Source organism: Laetiporus sulphureus, assembly GCF_001632365.1.
Source record: "Laetiporus sulphureus 93-53 unplaced genomic scaffold LAESUscaffold_57, whole genome shotgun sequence".
In the NCBI taxonomy this organism is placed as follows: Eukaryota; Fungi; Basidiomycota; class Agaricomycetes; order Polyporales; family Laetiporaceae; genus Laetiporus; species Laetiporus sulphureus.
This window is the reverse complement of record NW_024468566.1, coordinates 127,403-140,610: the sequence shown is the minus strand read 5'-3', so window position 1 is coordinate 140,610 and position 13,208 is coordinate 127,403. Positions and strand designations below refer to the sequence as shown.

Sequence of the window (13,208 nt, the reverse complement as noted above, 5' to 3'; positions counted from 1 at the left end):
ATCGTCTACTAGGCTTGACCACACTATAAACCCTGCTAATAGTCTGCCTGACTATTGGGGACGTTAGGTATATTTGGTACCTAAGTCTCTGTCCATGTTGTGGACTAGTACGTGTGAAAAAGCACACGTGGTTCTGAACGTTCTAGCAGGGAACGCTTCATAACACTCTTGGACCACATCATGAGTGGAGTGGTGATGGGCACGATAAGCTTGTCAAAATTGGTTTTCCCATTTGGGGTATTCACGATGTATGGTCCGGGAAATGGTTAGAATTATGGGTGGTTCTGAATAATTAGTTGAAGATAGTCATAGCCTATCTGTACCTGTCTCTAGTCAAGTCGCTCAGCGGTAAGATCATCTATCTTGAATGAAATCTCACTCCTGATCACCGACTCGCACAGGTATGCCTATCTAGACCACAACCGACTGTGGCTCTGAAACAACAGCTATGTATGGTTATGCAAATGCATTACGGTATGCTCATTCTGCATCACATTTACTTATCATGCATTGATCCGGACCTACCAATACAGCGAGGCGTTCTCATCAGACCTACCCATTGATGAGTTGCCCGCTCACCGCTTCCTCTGTAGCGTAGAGAACATCACTATTGAGCGTGGATGGCTACGTATGCGTCTTGAGTGTGGGGATAACTTATTGGTATTCTGGGAAGCTGGCAAAGACATTTATAATCCTATTGATCCTAATCACAGGTGGGTGAAATGCTGTACTCTACGGGATGCCACTGACTAGTTGTTCTGTAGGGATCTTGTGCTGTGGTTGTGGCTGAAGCTCATTCAGCAAGAGCTCGATAAGTTCGTTCATGACACTAATGATCACAAGGTTAGGTTCGATCGCAACAAGCTAATCCCATCCGGTGTGTCACCAAATGTCACCTTTACTCTGCATGAAAAATACGGTGGTGTCAACTGTCTCGAACCTGTGGATGCCAATATCATCACACAGCTGATGGTGGAGCTTGGTGGGCCCAAACTTCTTGAGTTTGTTGACAGTGCCTATGCCGAAAGGGCACAAAGAGCTTATAATTCGATTGAAGGGCTTTCGCTGACGCCACAGAATGTCTGGGACATTTTCTTGCTGATGCTACCAATAGTTTTGACATTATGATCACTAGCTACTTGATATAGACTAATCGCACAAATCTGATATTTTGATACGTGGCGAACAATTGCCGCTCAGCTCCTCAATCTCACAGTCTGAGTCAAAATCTTGAATTCTGAAAGGTGCTTTTTGCTTACGTCGTACTGCATTTGCTGCTCTACCAGCTGGAACCTGGCTGCCTGAGCCTCTGAGAAGCTTAGGCAGCTTCAACGCATGGCAGATGTTCTTGCAGGTGTGTTCCTTGGCAAACACCGCAATCTGCTTTTCACCAAGATCCCAATATCCAGTCTTGCCTGACGCCCAGTTACTGTAGCAAAGCGCATCAGCTCAGCCATTCCATATCATGCAGCTCACGTACTTGGTATGAGCTTGAGGGTCAAAAAGCACAATTGTCTTCTCATCATTACTGACAAATCCTAGTTCTATATGCGTAAGCAATTGAGCTAAAGTGCGCAGCTAAGAACGTCAACATACCTTGCAAATCAACAAGAATGCAGGTCTTATCTGACACATCATATACATGATGTGCAAATGTGTTTACAACGTTTCCAAGAAATGTCTCTGGATTGTGTCCAACGCTGAGTGAACCAGAAAACTTTATCTCCTTGTATCCATCAGTTAGCGAGATCAGCGGGGTCGCCAGAAACGAGTGAAGAAGCAGAGGGTCATCGTTGTCATCATTGTATTCATATGGACCCCCAACAAAGTCATGACTAGTCACTTCACCAACAAAAGCGCCATCGAAATTAAAGCGCATCTCTGTGATGAACTCAACAATGAGCTGCGTCCGTTACATAGTTTTAAAATGGCTAAATCTCATACCTGGTAAATCTGCATATCCTTCAGCATCTGCACGGTTCATGAAGTCTTTGATGAAAAATTGGCCAATAGCGGTGGTTTTCAGCTCATCAAGCAGATCTTTCTTGTTCGCAGGCTCTGTGTTGAGATTGAATGCTCCAAGTGGGCCGACCTGACATATTGCATATTCCTTATGCTTGAACATCCCCTGCTGATGCTAAGTGAGCTAGATATAAGGAGAACATGCATAACTACATACTTGACAGACAACTTTAGAGCCACCCCGACCCACCCAAGGATCAGTAGGCACTTTGCGATCCTTGAACTTTTGCCAGCCCTTCGCAATGAGAATCACTTCATCGAATGCTTCTTCTACAATGGCGGGGTGCCCATGTTCATCAACAGTGCAGCTCAGGACTCTTATAGAATATGACTTGTAGTTCACATCGACAGCGGCTGTGGGCACACGGAACATGCTGGTACAGTGACCCACAAAACTGTTGATAAGATTGCTTACTTCAACTTGTATGGTAAATATCTCCTCAACTACTGGGCCAACTAAATGTTATAAGAACTCATTTGAAAGCTTATTATCATGGCTTTCCAATGCAGCTTTGTTTACATTTTTAGCATATTTTGATCCTAAGATTTTTTTTTTTTTTTTTGTTTGTACATTTATTTCTATACTGCGCTATACGCGGTTGGAAGGGTGTAAATACAGGAGTGAAACCGCACGAGGAAGTGTCGACGTGTAGACTATGAGTAAACAAGGGGGTCGGTCACGTAAGTGCTGTGAGGGTAAGGCATATCAGCCAGGGTCCGGGGGCGTGAGGGCCGCGGCGGAGAAAACGGGTGTAGCAGAAATGAAAGTGATGAGGCGGTGGAGGCCGGTGGGGTGGTGCCAAAGCCGACGTAAATCCAGGAGGGTGGGCTTGGGGTTCCGGAAGAGCAGGTGCCTTGCGTGCGTGTGTCTCGGGCAGCGCAGCATGACGTGGGTGCGGGTGCTGGGGGTGGTTAGATCGCATACACAGGGTGTGCCATGGAAGTGACGAGCGGGGCCCACCATCCCAAATTGAGAAGAAAAGTAAGGGGCCAGGTAGCTGTAGCTCGTTAAGGCTTGGGTTAACCTGGCTTTGACGTCACGTTCATAATATTTAGAAGTGAAAACAGGGTGTAGCGTCTGGGAAGGCAGGGACGGCCACGAGGACCATATTGCAGTGGGTCGATCGGTGTAACAGAACTCGGTTTGCCAGGAGGTGGTCGCTCGCTCGTGCGCCCAGCGCCGGATCCACGTCAAGGTGGGTAGGACACTATCGGGTAGGGACGTGCCTTCCTTGGCTAGCCGGTCCGCCATCTCGTTACCCAGTACACCCGTATGCCCGGGAACCCATAGTAAAGAAATGTTTAGAAGTGGGTATTGCTCCATGAGAGGAGTGAGAAGTGCCCGAAAGCGAAGAGAAAAGGGCTGGCCACTGTGTGGGCTCAGCGACAGGACATTGGACAGGGCAGCGCGGTTGTCCGCGCAGAGGTAAATGTGAGTAATCATGGGGTAGGTCGCCAGAAAACTGGCAAAGCGGCTGGTGACTGCTGCCATTGCGAAGAGTTCTGTGTCATACACCTCAGCCTGGTGGCCCATGCTCCAAGCCCGCTCGTACTTTATCGCACCCTGGTGAATGATACATGCACCTGCACCTGCTCATCGGTTCCGCAGGGCGGGGTCGGGCTGGGCGATTTGGGAGCCATCTGTGAAGACCCATAGGGCATCAGGGAGAGGGATGGAAGAGTGCAAAAGAGGGAAGAAAAAGAAATGTAAGTACTCCTTGGAGCCATCTTTGGTAGGCAGAGGGACGCAGACGTGAACCCTCTCACCCCATGGATGCGCAGGATCCCAGGGTGGCTGCAACCAGGGGAGAAGGTGTGCCGCTCGCTTAGGCAGGGTTTGTTCGAGCACATCCACTGCACTGGTGCCATGGTGGATAGGGATGGCGGGGTTGAGGAGGGAGAAGTTGGGCGGGTGGGTAGTGCAGTAGGCCGCCAGGCAGTGGGTCACCGGGTGGGACTCTGAGAGGGTGAGGAGGTGAGCTGCGGCAAGGCCGTTGAGCTTGTCGAGCTGGTGTCTCATTGGCAGGATGCTGGATATGAGGTTGAGGACGTGGTGGGGGGTAGACTGCCATGCTCCCATGAACCACTGCAGTGTGTCGTTTTGTACCTGTTGCAAAGGTTGAAAGAGTGAGCGTGGGCCCCGCGGGTTATACCACACGGGGCTACCAAAGGTGAGTACAGGAAGGATGATGGTAAGGTATAGCAAGCGGGCTTGCACGACCGTCATGCCTCACTGTGTGTTGGCGAGCATGCAGAAAGCGGCAACATGGGACGAAGCCCTGGCTGCCATGACCCGAATGTGGTGGGTGAAGGTTAGGCATCAGTCGTACCAGATGCCGAGCCATCGCAGATATGAAGCAGGTTGAATGGTGATATCCCGCCCATTCCACTGAACCTGCAGGGGAGGGTTGACGTCAAGGGAGCGTCTCGGGGAGGTAAAGTGCATAAGCTCAGTTTTCGCTATGCCAATGGTCAGCCCAAGCTGGTGAAGCATGGTGCCCACACTCGGTAGAGTGCGTTGGATGATGGCCGTGTTTTCGTTCAGTGAGGGAGAAACAATAAGGAGGGCAAAATCGTCTACGTAGCCCACCGTAGACTGCTGGGGATGCGCGAATGGATCAAGGTTCACATACAGCGGGGAAGAGTATATAGTAGAGAGGACTGGTGACAGAGGCGATCTCTGTGGGATGCCGAGCGCAGCGACGTGGTATGATGGACCCAGCTCTGAATTGAGTTTGGGCTGCACAGTGCATGAAGAAAGGAAGGACAAGGTCCACAGGACCTCATTTGTGGGAAAACCCAAAGAAAGGAGAGCAGAGTGAAGGACGTCATGGCGAATGTTATTGTAATAGCCCTCGACGTTCATGCACAGTAAGGTAGCAGAGAAACCGTTTTCCCAGGCGGTGCGTACACGGTGCATCAGAGTGACTCCCGCATCTATGACGGAATGTTGGCCCCACCCACCAAACTGTGAGCCGGGCACAAGATTGTGAGCACCGATCTGAAAGTTGAAACGAGCAGCAACCACTTTTTCTAGGACCTTGCTCAAGGTTTCCAAGAGCGCAATTGGTCAGTGGGACTTGGGTGCGAAGTACACAACCGCTGCAGCCCGAAGTGGGGCGGGGAGGTAACCCAGGCGCAAAGAAGAGGAAAGAAAAAGAAAAAGAGCATGATGTGCACCAGACCGCCAGACCCATTTTAGGAGCCGCCACGACACTCTGGAGATGCCAGGTGCTGAATAGTTAGATGCAGCCTCGATGGCGGCAGTTACTTCAGTGATAAGGAGGGGGCGGTCTGGGCATGCTGCCGGAGGCGTAGAGGTAAAGAGAGGAGGTAAATCAGGTAAAGGCGGAGATGCCAGAAAATAGAAACACGTGAGTAGATGACCTGCATCGGCTGGGAGAGAACCAGTCTCCCCATCTGTGCGGATGACTGGTAGTGGGGGCGCCCGCACTTCTTTGGTCCAGGAGGCGAGTCACCAGGGATTGATATTCTGGAGTCGCGCGACTGCCTCCCGAGTTCAGTCCTTCTAAGCTTGTCGGATAATGGCCGAGAGTGCGGCTTTGGTGTTGCACCGCTCCTCATGAGTATGAGCCACCTGGACACTGGCGCGGGCCGTATCACATGCATGGTTCCACCAGAGCTGGGAGGCCTGGTGAGCATGTGTGCATTGGGGAAATGCTTCGTGGCAGGCCACGGTCATTGCTCACAGCAGAGCCTGAGCGCCCGCTTCGAGGTCGTCAGTGATGGCGTAAGTGATCGGTGGTGGGGACAGCGCCAGTTCACAGGCAAAGCACGTGTTCCAGTCTTCCCGCTTCGAGACATCGATTCGAAAACTGAGGTCAATGTTGACTGGGTGGGCGATGTGGGAGAGAACAGAGGTCAGTAATGCGTGGTCCGATTCAAAAGATGTGGGGGTGGCAGCGACGCCGTGAATGTGAAATTGCACACTGGAGGTCACGCAGACCAGATCGATGATGGTGCCCGAGAGCAGGTCACCATTCACCATGTGGGTGGGTTGATCGAGGTTAAGAATTTTGAGCGACTCGTGCTCAAGCCAACTAGCGAAAGCATTGGAGGCAGTGGAAGCAGAGCGGGAGGCCCATCTGGTCCATGACCATAGGGGGTGGTGGAGATTAAAATCCCCAGTGACAAGGAGGTTCGCTCGTGGCGGAAAAGGGATATCATAGAGAGTGGGCAGGACGCGGTGTTGGGCTCGCGAGCCTTCGTTATAGCAGTTGACCATGAAGAAATCATGGGTGGGATCAGATCGGGAAATGAAATAAAGAACGACCACATCCGGGTCCGACACCAGGTCGGTACGCATGGATATGTGATAAGTGTTTAAGAGCACGCGCCGGACCAGGATGCTGGCTCGAGGTCGTGGCAGCGCAGAGGTGGAGGGGAAATGAAAAGCGTCCAGGCCGTAGGGCCGGACATTGACGTGACCAAAAACAGTAGTGCCTGACTCAGAGCCATGGGGGGTATCGATGCCGATTTGCCCCCACCACGGTTCTTGAAGGAAATAGATATCGTAGGAAGTGGAAGAAATGAAACCGTGGATGCGTGGATTAGACCGGGCCACATTCAAATGCACAGTTGTGATATTCATGATGAGAGGTTGGTGCGCGAGATGGGGATACAGTAATCTTTCCGCACAGGGCAGGTGGTGTCGGCGGCACTGTGACCGTTGGTGCCACAGATCACACAGAAATAGTGAGCAGACTCGCAAGGCTGGTCAGCTGGGCAAGCCTCATGATTGCAGACAAGGCAGGCCTGCCGATGCATATCGGACGTGTGATCAGTCTTTCCACAGAAGCGGCACACAGGTGCCCGCTTCTTGCAGTGACTTTCGAGATGCGTGAGGCGCCAGCAACGAGTGCACTGACGGAACACGGGATGATCTTTCGACTTCTTTACAGTGATGCGGGAGCCATAGAACCAAAGAAAAGCGGCAGCATCACCGCGGTTGTCACACCCAAGGAGGTTACGCGCACAGTAGTCACAATGAGCATCCTCGATGGAGATGATAATAGAGGACTTCCCGAGCTGCTCGCGATGCTCCTCAGGCACAATGAAACCGGGTAGACCATTGAAGTGAACAGATGAAAACATAGAATTGCGGTGTAGTTCCGCCATGATTTCCTCCTCAGTGAGTAACAATCCCATGTCGGGATGACGCAGCGGGCAGCTCGGGATGAATAGCTTCGTAACAGGAATGAGAGGATGGAAGTCCTGCAGTGCAGATGCACGTTCACGCAGATCTGGTGCAGGTGAGGCAGCGTGCGGGACGACCCCTAAGATGTGCCTTATGGGGCGGAGACACTCGCGTATGAGTGAGTCGGGAGATTCATGTGAGAAAATGACCACAACTTTGGTGGACCCAGCAAAACGACAACCAAGAGGACGTACCTTGGCCCATGCGGGCGTTTCGTGCAGGCGGGTGTCAATTTTAGCATACCACTGCGACATGGTTCTGCCTGCCTCAATGGCTGTGTGCTGTTCCGGGGTGATGAGTAGAGCATAGCTCTTCTCCTTGGATTTGGTGACAGCCTATGCCATGGTAGGCTGTGCCACTGCCTTTCCATTGGGCAGCGCGTCAGCGGATGCAGACGTGGCCTTAGCTGCAGATGCGGGACCACGCACCTGACCAGTCAGTGATTGGTGGGGGTTTTTGGCGGCAGCCGATGCTTGGGGGCTGGGCTGTGCCAGTCGGGTGCGTACGAGTTGGGCCTCGATGGCCGAGAGCTGCGTGTTGATGGCTGTGTTGGCCATGCAGACTCCATCTTCCACGGTCTTGGCGAGCACCGCTTGGAAGTCAAGGTTGGCGAGTAGGGTGGTTTCTGTCTGCAGGCAGCCCCGGGGTGGTTGGAAGAAGGCCTCGTCGAGGTCGTCCCCGTCGATGTCTTTCCTTTCAGCATTGACATTGTCGAAGAAGTGGTCATAGATGTGGAGGGCGGCAGTGCCGGTAGCCGAGTTACTGACTACAGGGTCCGCACCGAGCTCAGTGTACAGCTCTTTGCAGGTGGTGGTGAGCAGGGTGACGACTTGGGCAAAGTCATCGAGGTAAGTCTCAGGGTTGGGGTGGTCCTGGAGGTCACGTATAGTGTCGGTAAGGGCCCTGGTATGGTTGCTGATGTGGCGCAGGAGGCCACTGAAGCGGTCCTGCAAGGCATCACCAGCCTCCATTTGAGAGGCCCAGCTGAGCACAGGGGTTCTATGAAGTGTCACAGCATTAGAGCTGCCCGGTGGAGCAATGGGCTCAACGCCGGAAGCCTCCATGTCGACGTCACTGGCAGTCACTTGTTGGGTGCCTAAAGCGGACATGGTGGTCAAAGAACAAGAAGGATGTTACCTAAGATATTTGATACTCTTTGAGGGCCACTCTTATCAACAGTTTTGTGGCACATATTCAGGTTCTACAAAACTCATACTTTCAGTACTTGGTATAGCCTCCCTTTGCCTTCACAATTGCATCCACCCTCCTTGGCATACTTTCAATCAGATTCTGACACACTTCCTTCCCAATAGCCTCCCATTCCTTCTCTACCCTTTCCCACAACTCAGTAATTCCCTTTGGTGGCTCCTGATACTCTGCAAGCTTCTTTTTGAGGTGATCCCACAAATTCTCTATGGAATTGAGATCTGGGGATTGAGAGGGCCATATCATAGTGTTGAAATCATGGTCTTTGAACCAATCCTTGGCCTTCTTGCTGGTGTGCTTGGGGTCATTGTCTTGCTGAAACACCACATCCTCCACAGTTTTACCTCAATCCTCCAGGCTATTCTGCAGCTCATCCTCCAGAATGCTGACATAAAGGTCTGCATCCATCCTGCCATCAATCTTGCAGGCATACCCCACACCATCCCAGCCCATACAGCCCCACATCATCAAGGATCCACCTCCAAACTTCTGGGTCCCTTCCACCAACCTATCACTGAGGCTCTCCCCTGGCTTCTTCCACACCCATTTCCTTCCATCTGATCCCATCCTGTTAATCTTTGTCTCATCTGACCATACCACCCTTCTCCAGTCCTCCACAGTCCAATATTAGTGAGCCAAAGCGAAGTCCATCCTCTCCTTTCAATGCCTTGCAGCGAGTAAAGGCCTTCTGCGCTTTACTACAGCCTTCATTCCTGCCTTCTTCAACCCTCTTCGCACTGTCTCTGCATTGACAACCCTCCCAGTAACATCTCCAAGAGCTCTGGCCACAGCAGGAGATGTGGTAGCCTTGCCAGTCCCAATGAGTCGAGTAGCATAGTGAAGATTGGCAGTAGAAAGAAGGGAAGGTCGTCCTCCTTTGGCCTTAGAAATGGTGGGACAGTGTGTGGAGCGTAGTTTACTGATGGTCGAGTAGTGTAGACCAGTCAAAGCTTCAATTTCTCGAAGAGATTTGCCATTCTGAAGCAAAGCGATGACATGGTTGACAGTTTCAGTAGCAACAGCTTTTGGCATGATGTTGGTTGAGTGTGAAGAGTTGTGTATGGCTGTTTGTACATTGTTCATGTTGAAACATGAACATCAATAATATTCCCACAAAGAACCCTGTCAACACATCAAGAATCACAATTTTCTGAGAACTTGTGTGTGTGCCACAAAACTGTTGATAAGAGTGATCCTCAAAGATTAGTAAATACCTTGGGATCAAAATGCGATAAAAATATGACCAAAACTGCGTTAGAAAGCCATGATAATACGCTTTCCAATGAGCCCTTATACAATGTAGTTGACCCATTGGTAGAGGAGATATTTACTATACAAGTCGAAGTGAGCAATCTTATCAACAGTTTTGTGGGTCACTGTATATCGTTTGGGAGCTGGGTCTGCATGGCTTGGCTCTACATAATCTGTGATCAGCTGACTACAAGTGCATAGAATCCATGCAATGTCTTACCTCCTGAGCAAAGTTTCTGTTTTGTACTTGCGGAGACAATGGACTTCTTGTATTGCTTGCATACAGGTGACGCAGGCCCCTCGCTCTCATCATCTTCCGAATGAGCCACTCTCTTTGCACAAGATGCTGGTCAGCCAAAGGGGCCAATGAATGATGCAATTATTTACCTCTGGGTTCACATAGATATGTGCATGCAAAGGTATACACTTCGCGTTCACGGACTTAGTCGATAAGTCCTGGGACTGCTTCAACTTGTCAAACAACTGCTGTAGACTCTTATCACCAAACTGCTTCATGTCAAGACTAAAAGAGTGCGCTCGTGCTTTCCCATTTGCAATGCAGAAGACTACATTCATCCTAGAAAGCACAGTCCCATCAGCTACAAGCAGAATATCATTTCCGAAGCTGACAAGACATGCCTGGTAAAGTCTACCACTGTCAACGGTAACTTCTTCCGAGAATGCTCCGGAATTCGCATGAACACCGCTCACCCCTGTACAATCAACTCATCGAGCAAGGTGTTCACTGATATGCTTGACACATAGCTGCACTTTGTCATCGGTGCAGGAAGTTCACTCTGTAACACGGATGAGTGAGAAATGTGTTCCGAGAGTAGATCCTGTACATACAAGACGTGTCTTGCCATTCTGCATTGCAGCATGCAGCAGAAGAGTGAGCTCTACAGCGATGTGTTCCACGTTACGTTGCTGCTTCATCCTGTCAACTCGTTCCTTTATGTCAGTGGCCCTTGTGCTCGTGCCTGGCTTAGGAAGTTGTCGGAGATGGTGCTTCGAGGCACTCTGTTCATGGAGTGTCGACCGGTTCTTGATTAGGGAAGCCAATGTGTCCACGGACTCTATTGCGATCAGTCAGTGTGGTAAGTGAACGGCGTGTTGCGTCCTGAAAAGCACCATACATACCTTTTTCATTATCTAGAATTCGGTCATTGGATGGCTCTGCATGGGTGCATGCTCCACAAAATGCAGAGTCGAGGAATCTACAAGAGCCCCCGCAACTTATGCACTGCAGCTCAGCCTATGAGTGCGAATCTGCATTTCAGTAAAGTGCGAGTGATTAGAGTATGCAAATACTCACAAGGATACCCTCACTCTGTATGCCTGGCATTGCTTTCTGTGCTTTGACACAGCGTGCACAGATATCACTGTCGAGTTTGGTGAAGCATTCACCACAGATCTTGCATTGCGTTGATGCCTAAAGCAGGGTGGCACAGTTGAATGAGTCTGAAAATCAGATTCGATGCACCAGAGACTTTTGCTCTTCAGACATCATATACCCATCATGTCAACCTCGACATCATCCACATTCATTCTTACAGAGAAATGGAAAGCGGCGCCCGCACAGTTCGCAGACAATCACAGTCGGCATGAGAGATGGAGTATCACCGAGGGTGCATTTTGGAGTGGGTAGTACATATATATCACTATGAAAGATCATATTGGGTCAGCATCTCCATGAATATGCATAACGAAAGTCCGAGGACCTGAACGATGATGCACACTGAACGCAAAATGAGGCATCAAGAGCATCGCTGACAGTACACGTGTTGGGCATGAGACAGGGCCAGATTGGTAAAAGCTGCAGTGGCATGAGACAGGGCCAGATTGGTAAAAGCTGCAGTGGCATTAAGCTGGGGAGTGTTCAACAATCATAGAGACCAATAAATTGTGACCTTGGGTATCCCCAGACATTGAGGGCCACATTACAGTACAAACAGTTAGGGCGGCATCGATGATCAAGGTACGGCTCATGTTATTAGCTATCAAACACGTGGTGCGAAGACGCTCAGATGTGTCGAAAGCCGAACGGAAGCTGTCAGAAGGTGCCAGGTCGCGACTTGAGACTTGCAACTTGCAACTTGTGACTTGCAACTTGCGACTTAGACCTGATCCTCCTCGGCAACCGTACATGAACAATGTACAAACAGCCATACATAACTCTTCACACTCAACCAACATCATACCAAAAGCTGTTGCTACTGAAACTGTCAACCATGTCATCGCTTTGCTTCAGAATGGCAAATCTCTTTGAGAAATTGAAGCTTTGACTGGGCTACACTATTCTACCATCAGTAAACTATGCTCCACACACTGCCCCACCATTCCTAAGGCCAAAGGAGGATGACCTTCCCTTCTTTCTACTGCCAATCTTCGCTATGCTACTCGACTCATTGGGACTGGCAAGGCTACCACATCTCCTGCTGTGGCCAGAGCTCTTGGAGATGTTACTGGGAGGGTTGTCAATGCAGAGACAGTGCGAAGAGGGTTGAAGAAGGCAAAAATGAAGGCTGTAGTAAAGCGCAGAAGGCCTTTACTTGCTGCAAGGCATCAAAAGGAGAGGATGGACTTCGCTTTGGCTCACCAATATTGGACTGTGGATGACTGGAGAAGGGTGGTATGGTCAGATGAGACAAAGATTAACAGGATGGGATCAGATGGAAGGAAATGGGTGTGGAAGAAGCAAGGGGAGAGCCTCAGTGATAGGTTGGTGGAAGGGACCCAGAAGTTTGGAGGTGGATCCTTGATGATGTGGGGCTGTATGAGCTGGGATGGTGTGGGGTATGCCTGCAAGATTGATGGCAGGATGGATGCAGACCTTTATGTCAGCATTCTGGAGGATGAGCTGCAGAATAGCCTGGAGGATTGAGGTAAAACTGTGGAGGATGTGGTGTTTCAGCAAGACAATGACCCCAAGCACACCAGCAAGAAGGCCAAGGATTGGTTCAAAGACCATGATTTCAACACTATGATATGGCCCTCTCAATCCCCAGATCTCAATTCCATAGAGAATTTGTGGGATCACCTCAAAAAGAAGCTTGCAGAGTATCAGGAGCCACCAAAGGGAATTACTGAGTTGTGGGAAAGGGTGGAGAAGGAATGGGAGGCTATTGGGAAGGAAGTGTGTCAGAATATGATTGAAAGTATGCCAAGGAGGGTGCATGCAGTGGTGAAGGCAAAGGGAGGCTATACCAAGTACTGAAAGTACAAGTTTTGTAGAACCTGGATATGTGCCACAAAACTGTTGATAAGAGTGACCCTCAAAGATTAGTAAATATCTTAGGATCAAAATATGGTAAAAATATGATTAAGACTGCATTAGAAAGCCATGATAATACGCTTTCCAATTAGTGCTTATACGATGTAGTTGACCCATTGGTTGAGGAGATATTTACTATACAAGTTGAAGTGAGCAATCTTATCAACAGTTTTGTGGGTCACTGTATAAAGAATATCAGGATCTCAGGAATCATTTCTGCCAGAAATGGCCTTCTTA

The 13,208-nt window shown here is 50.0% G+C and overlaps 4 protein-coding genes across 4 annotated transcripts; 1 reads left to right on the top strand and 3 right to left on the bottom strand.

The window, feature by feature from the left end:
• Window positions 1-1,149: 1,149 nt before the first annotated feature.
• LAESUDRAFT_763530 (uncharacterized protein) lies at window positions 1,150-2,395 on the bottom strand (the record flags this gene model as incomplete). The annotated part of the gene is made up of 5 exons (XM_040913278.1): window positions 1,150-1,429; window positions 1,481-1,544; window positions 1,597-1,881; window positions 1,945-2,128; window positions 2,180-2,395. The coding sequence occupies 5 exons, from the start codon at window positions 2,393-2,395 to the stop codon at window positions 1,150-1,152; spliced, it is 1,029 nt and encodes a 342-aa protein (XP_040759404.1).
• A 6,066-nt stretch (window positions 2,396-8,461) lies between these two features.
• On the top strand, window positions 8,462-9,488 carry LAESUDRAFT_795612 (uncharacterized protein; the record flags this gene model as incomplete). Its single annotated transcript, XM_040913970.1, has 1 exon — window positions 8,462-9,488. A coding segment is annotated over one exon (546 nt), but the record flags the coding sequence as incomplete, so codon positions are not given.
• Window positions 8,984-9,488, bottom strand: LAESUDRAFT_795606 (uncharacterized protein). Its single transcript, XM_040913969.1, has one exon. The coding sequence runs from the start codon at window positions 9,476-9,478 to the stop codon at window positions 9,107-9,109; it is 372 nt and encodes a 123-aa protein (XP_040759402.1). The 5' UTR covers window positions 9,479-9,488; the 3' UTR covers window positions 8,984-9,106.
• A 518-nt stretch (window positions 9,489-10,006) lies between these two features.
• Window positions 10,007-11,204, bottom strand: LAESUDRAFT_717344 (uncharacterized protein; the record flags this gene model as incomplete). Its single annotated transcript, XM_040907329.1, has 6 exons — window positions 10,007-10,274; window positions 10,409-10,494; window positions 10,547-10,773; window positions 10,838-10,952; window positions 11,013-11,129; window positions 11,181-11,204. The coding sequence occupies 6 exons, from the start codon at window positions 11,202-11,204 to the stop codon at window positions 10,007-10,009; spliced, it is 837 nt and encodes a 278-aa protein (XP_040759401.1).
• Between the last annotated feature and the right edge of the window lie 2,004 nt (window positions 11,205-13,208).

Coding starts and splice junctions, on each gene's coding strand:
- LAESUDRAFT_795606 (XM_040913969.1), bottom strand. CDS start 9,478: ATGCCAAAAGCTGTTGCTACTGAAACTGTCAACCATGTCATCGCTTTG.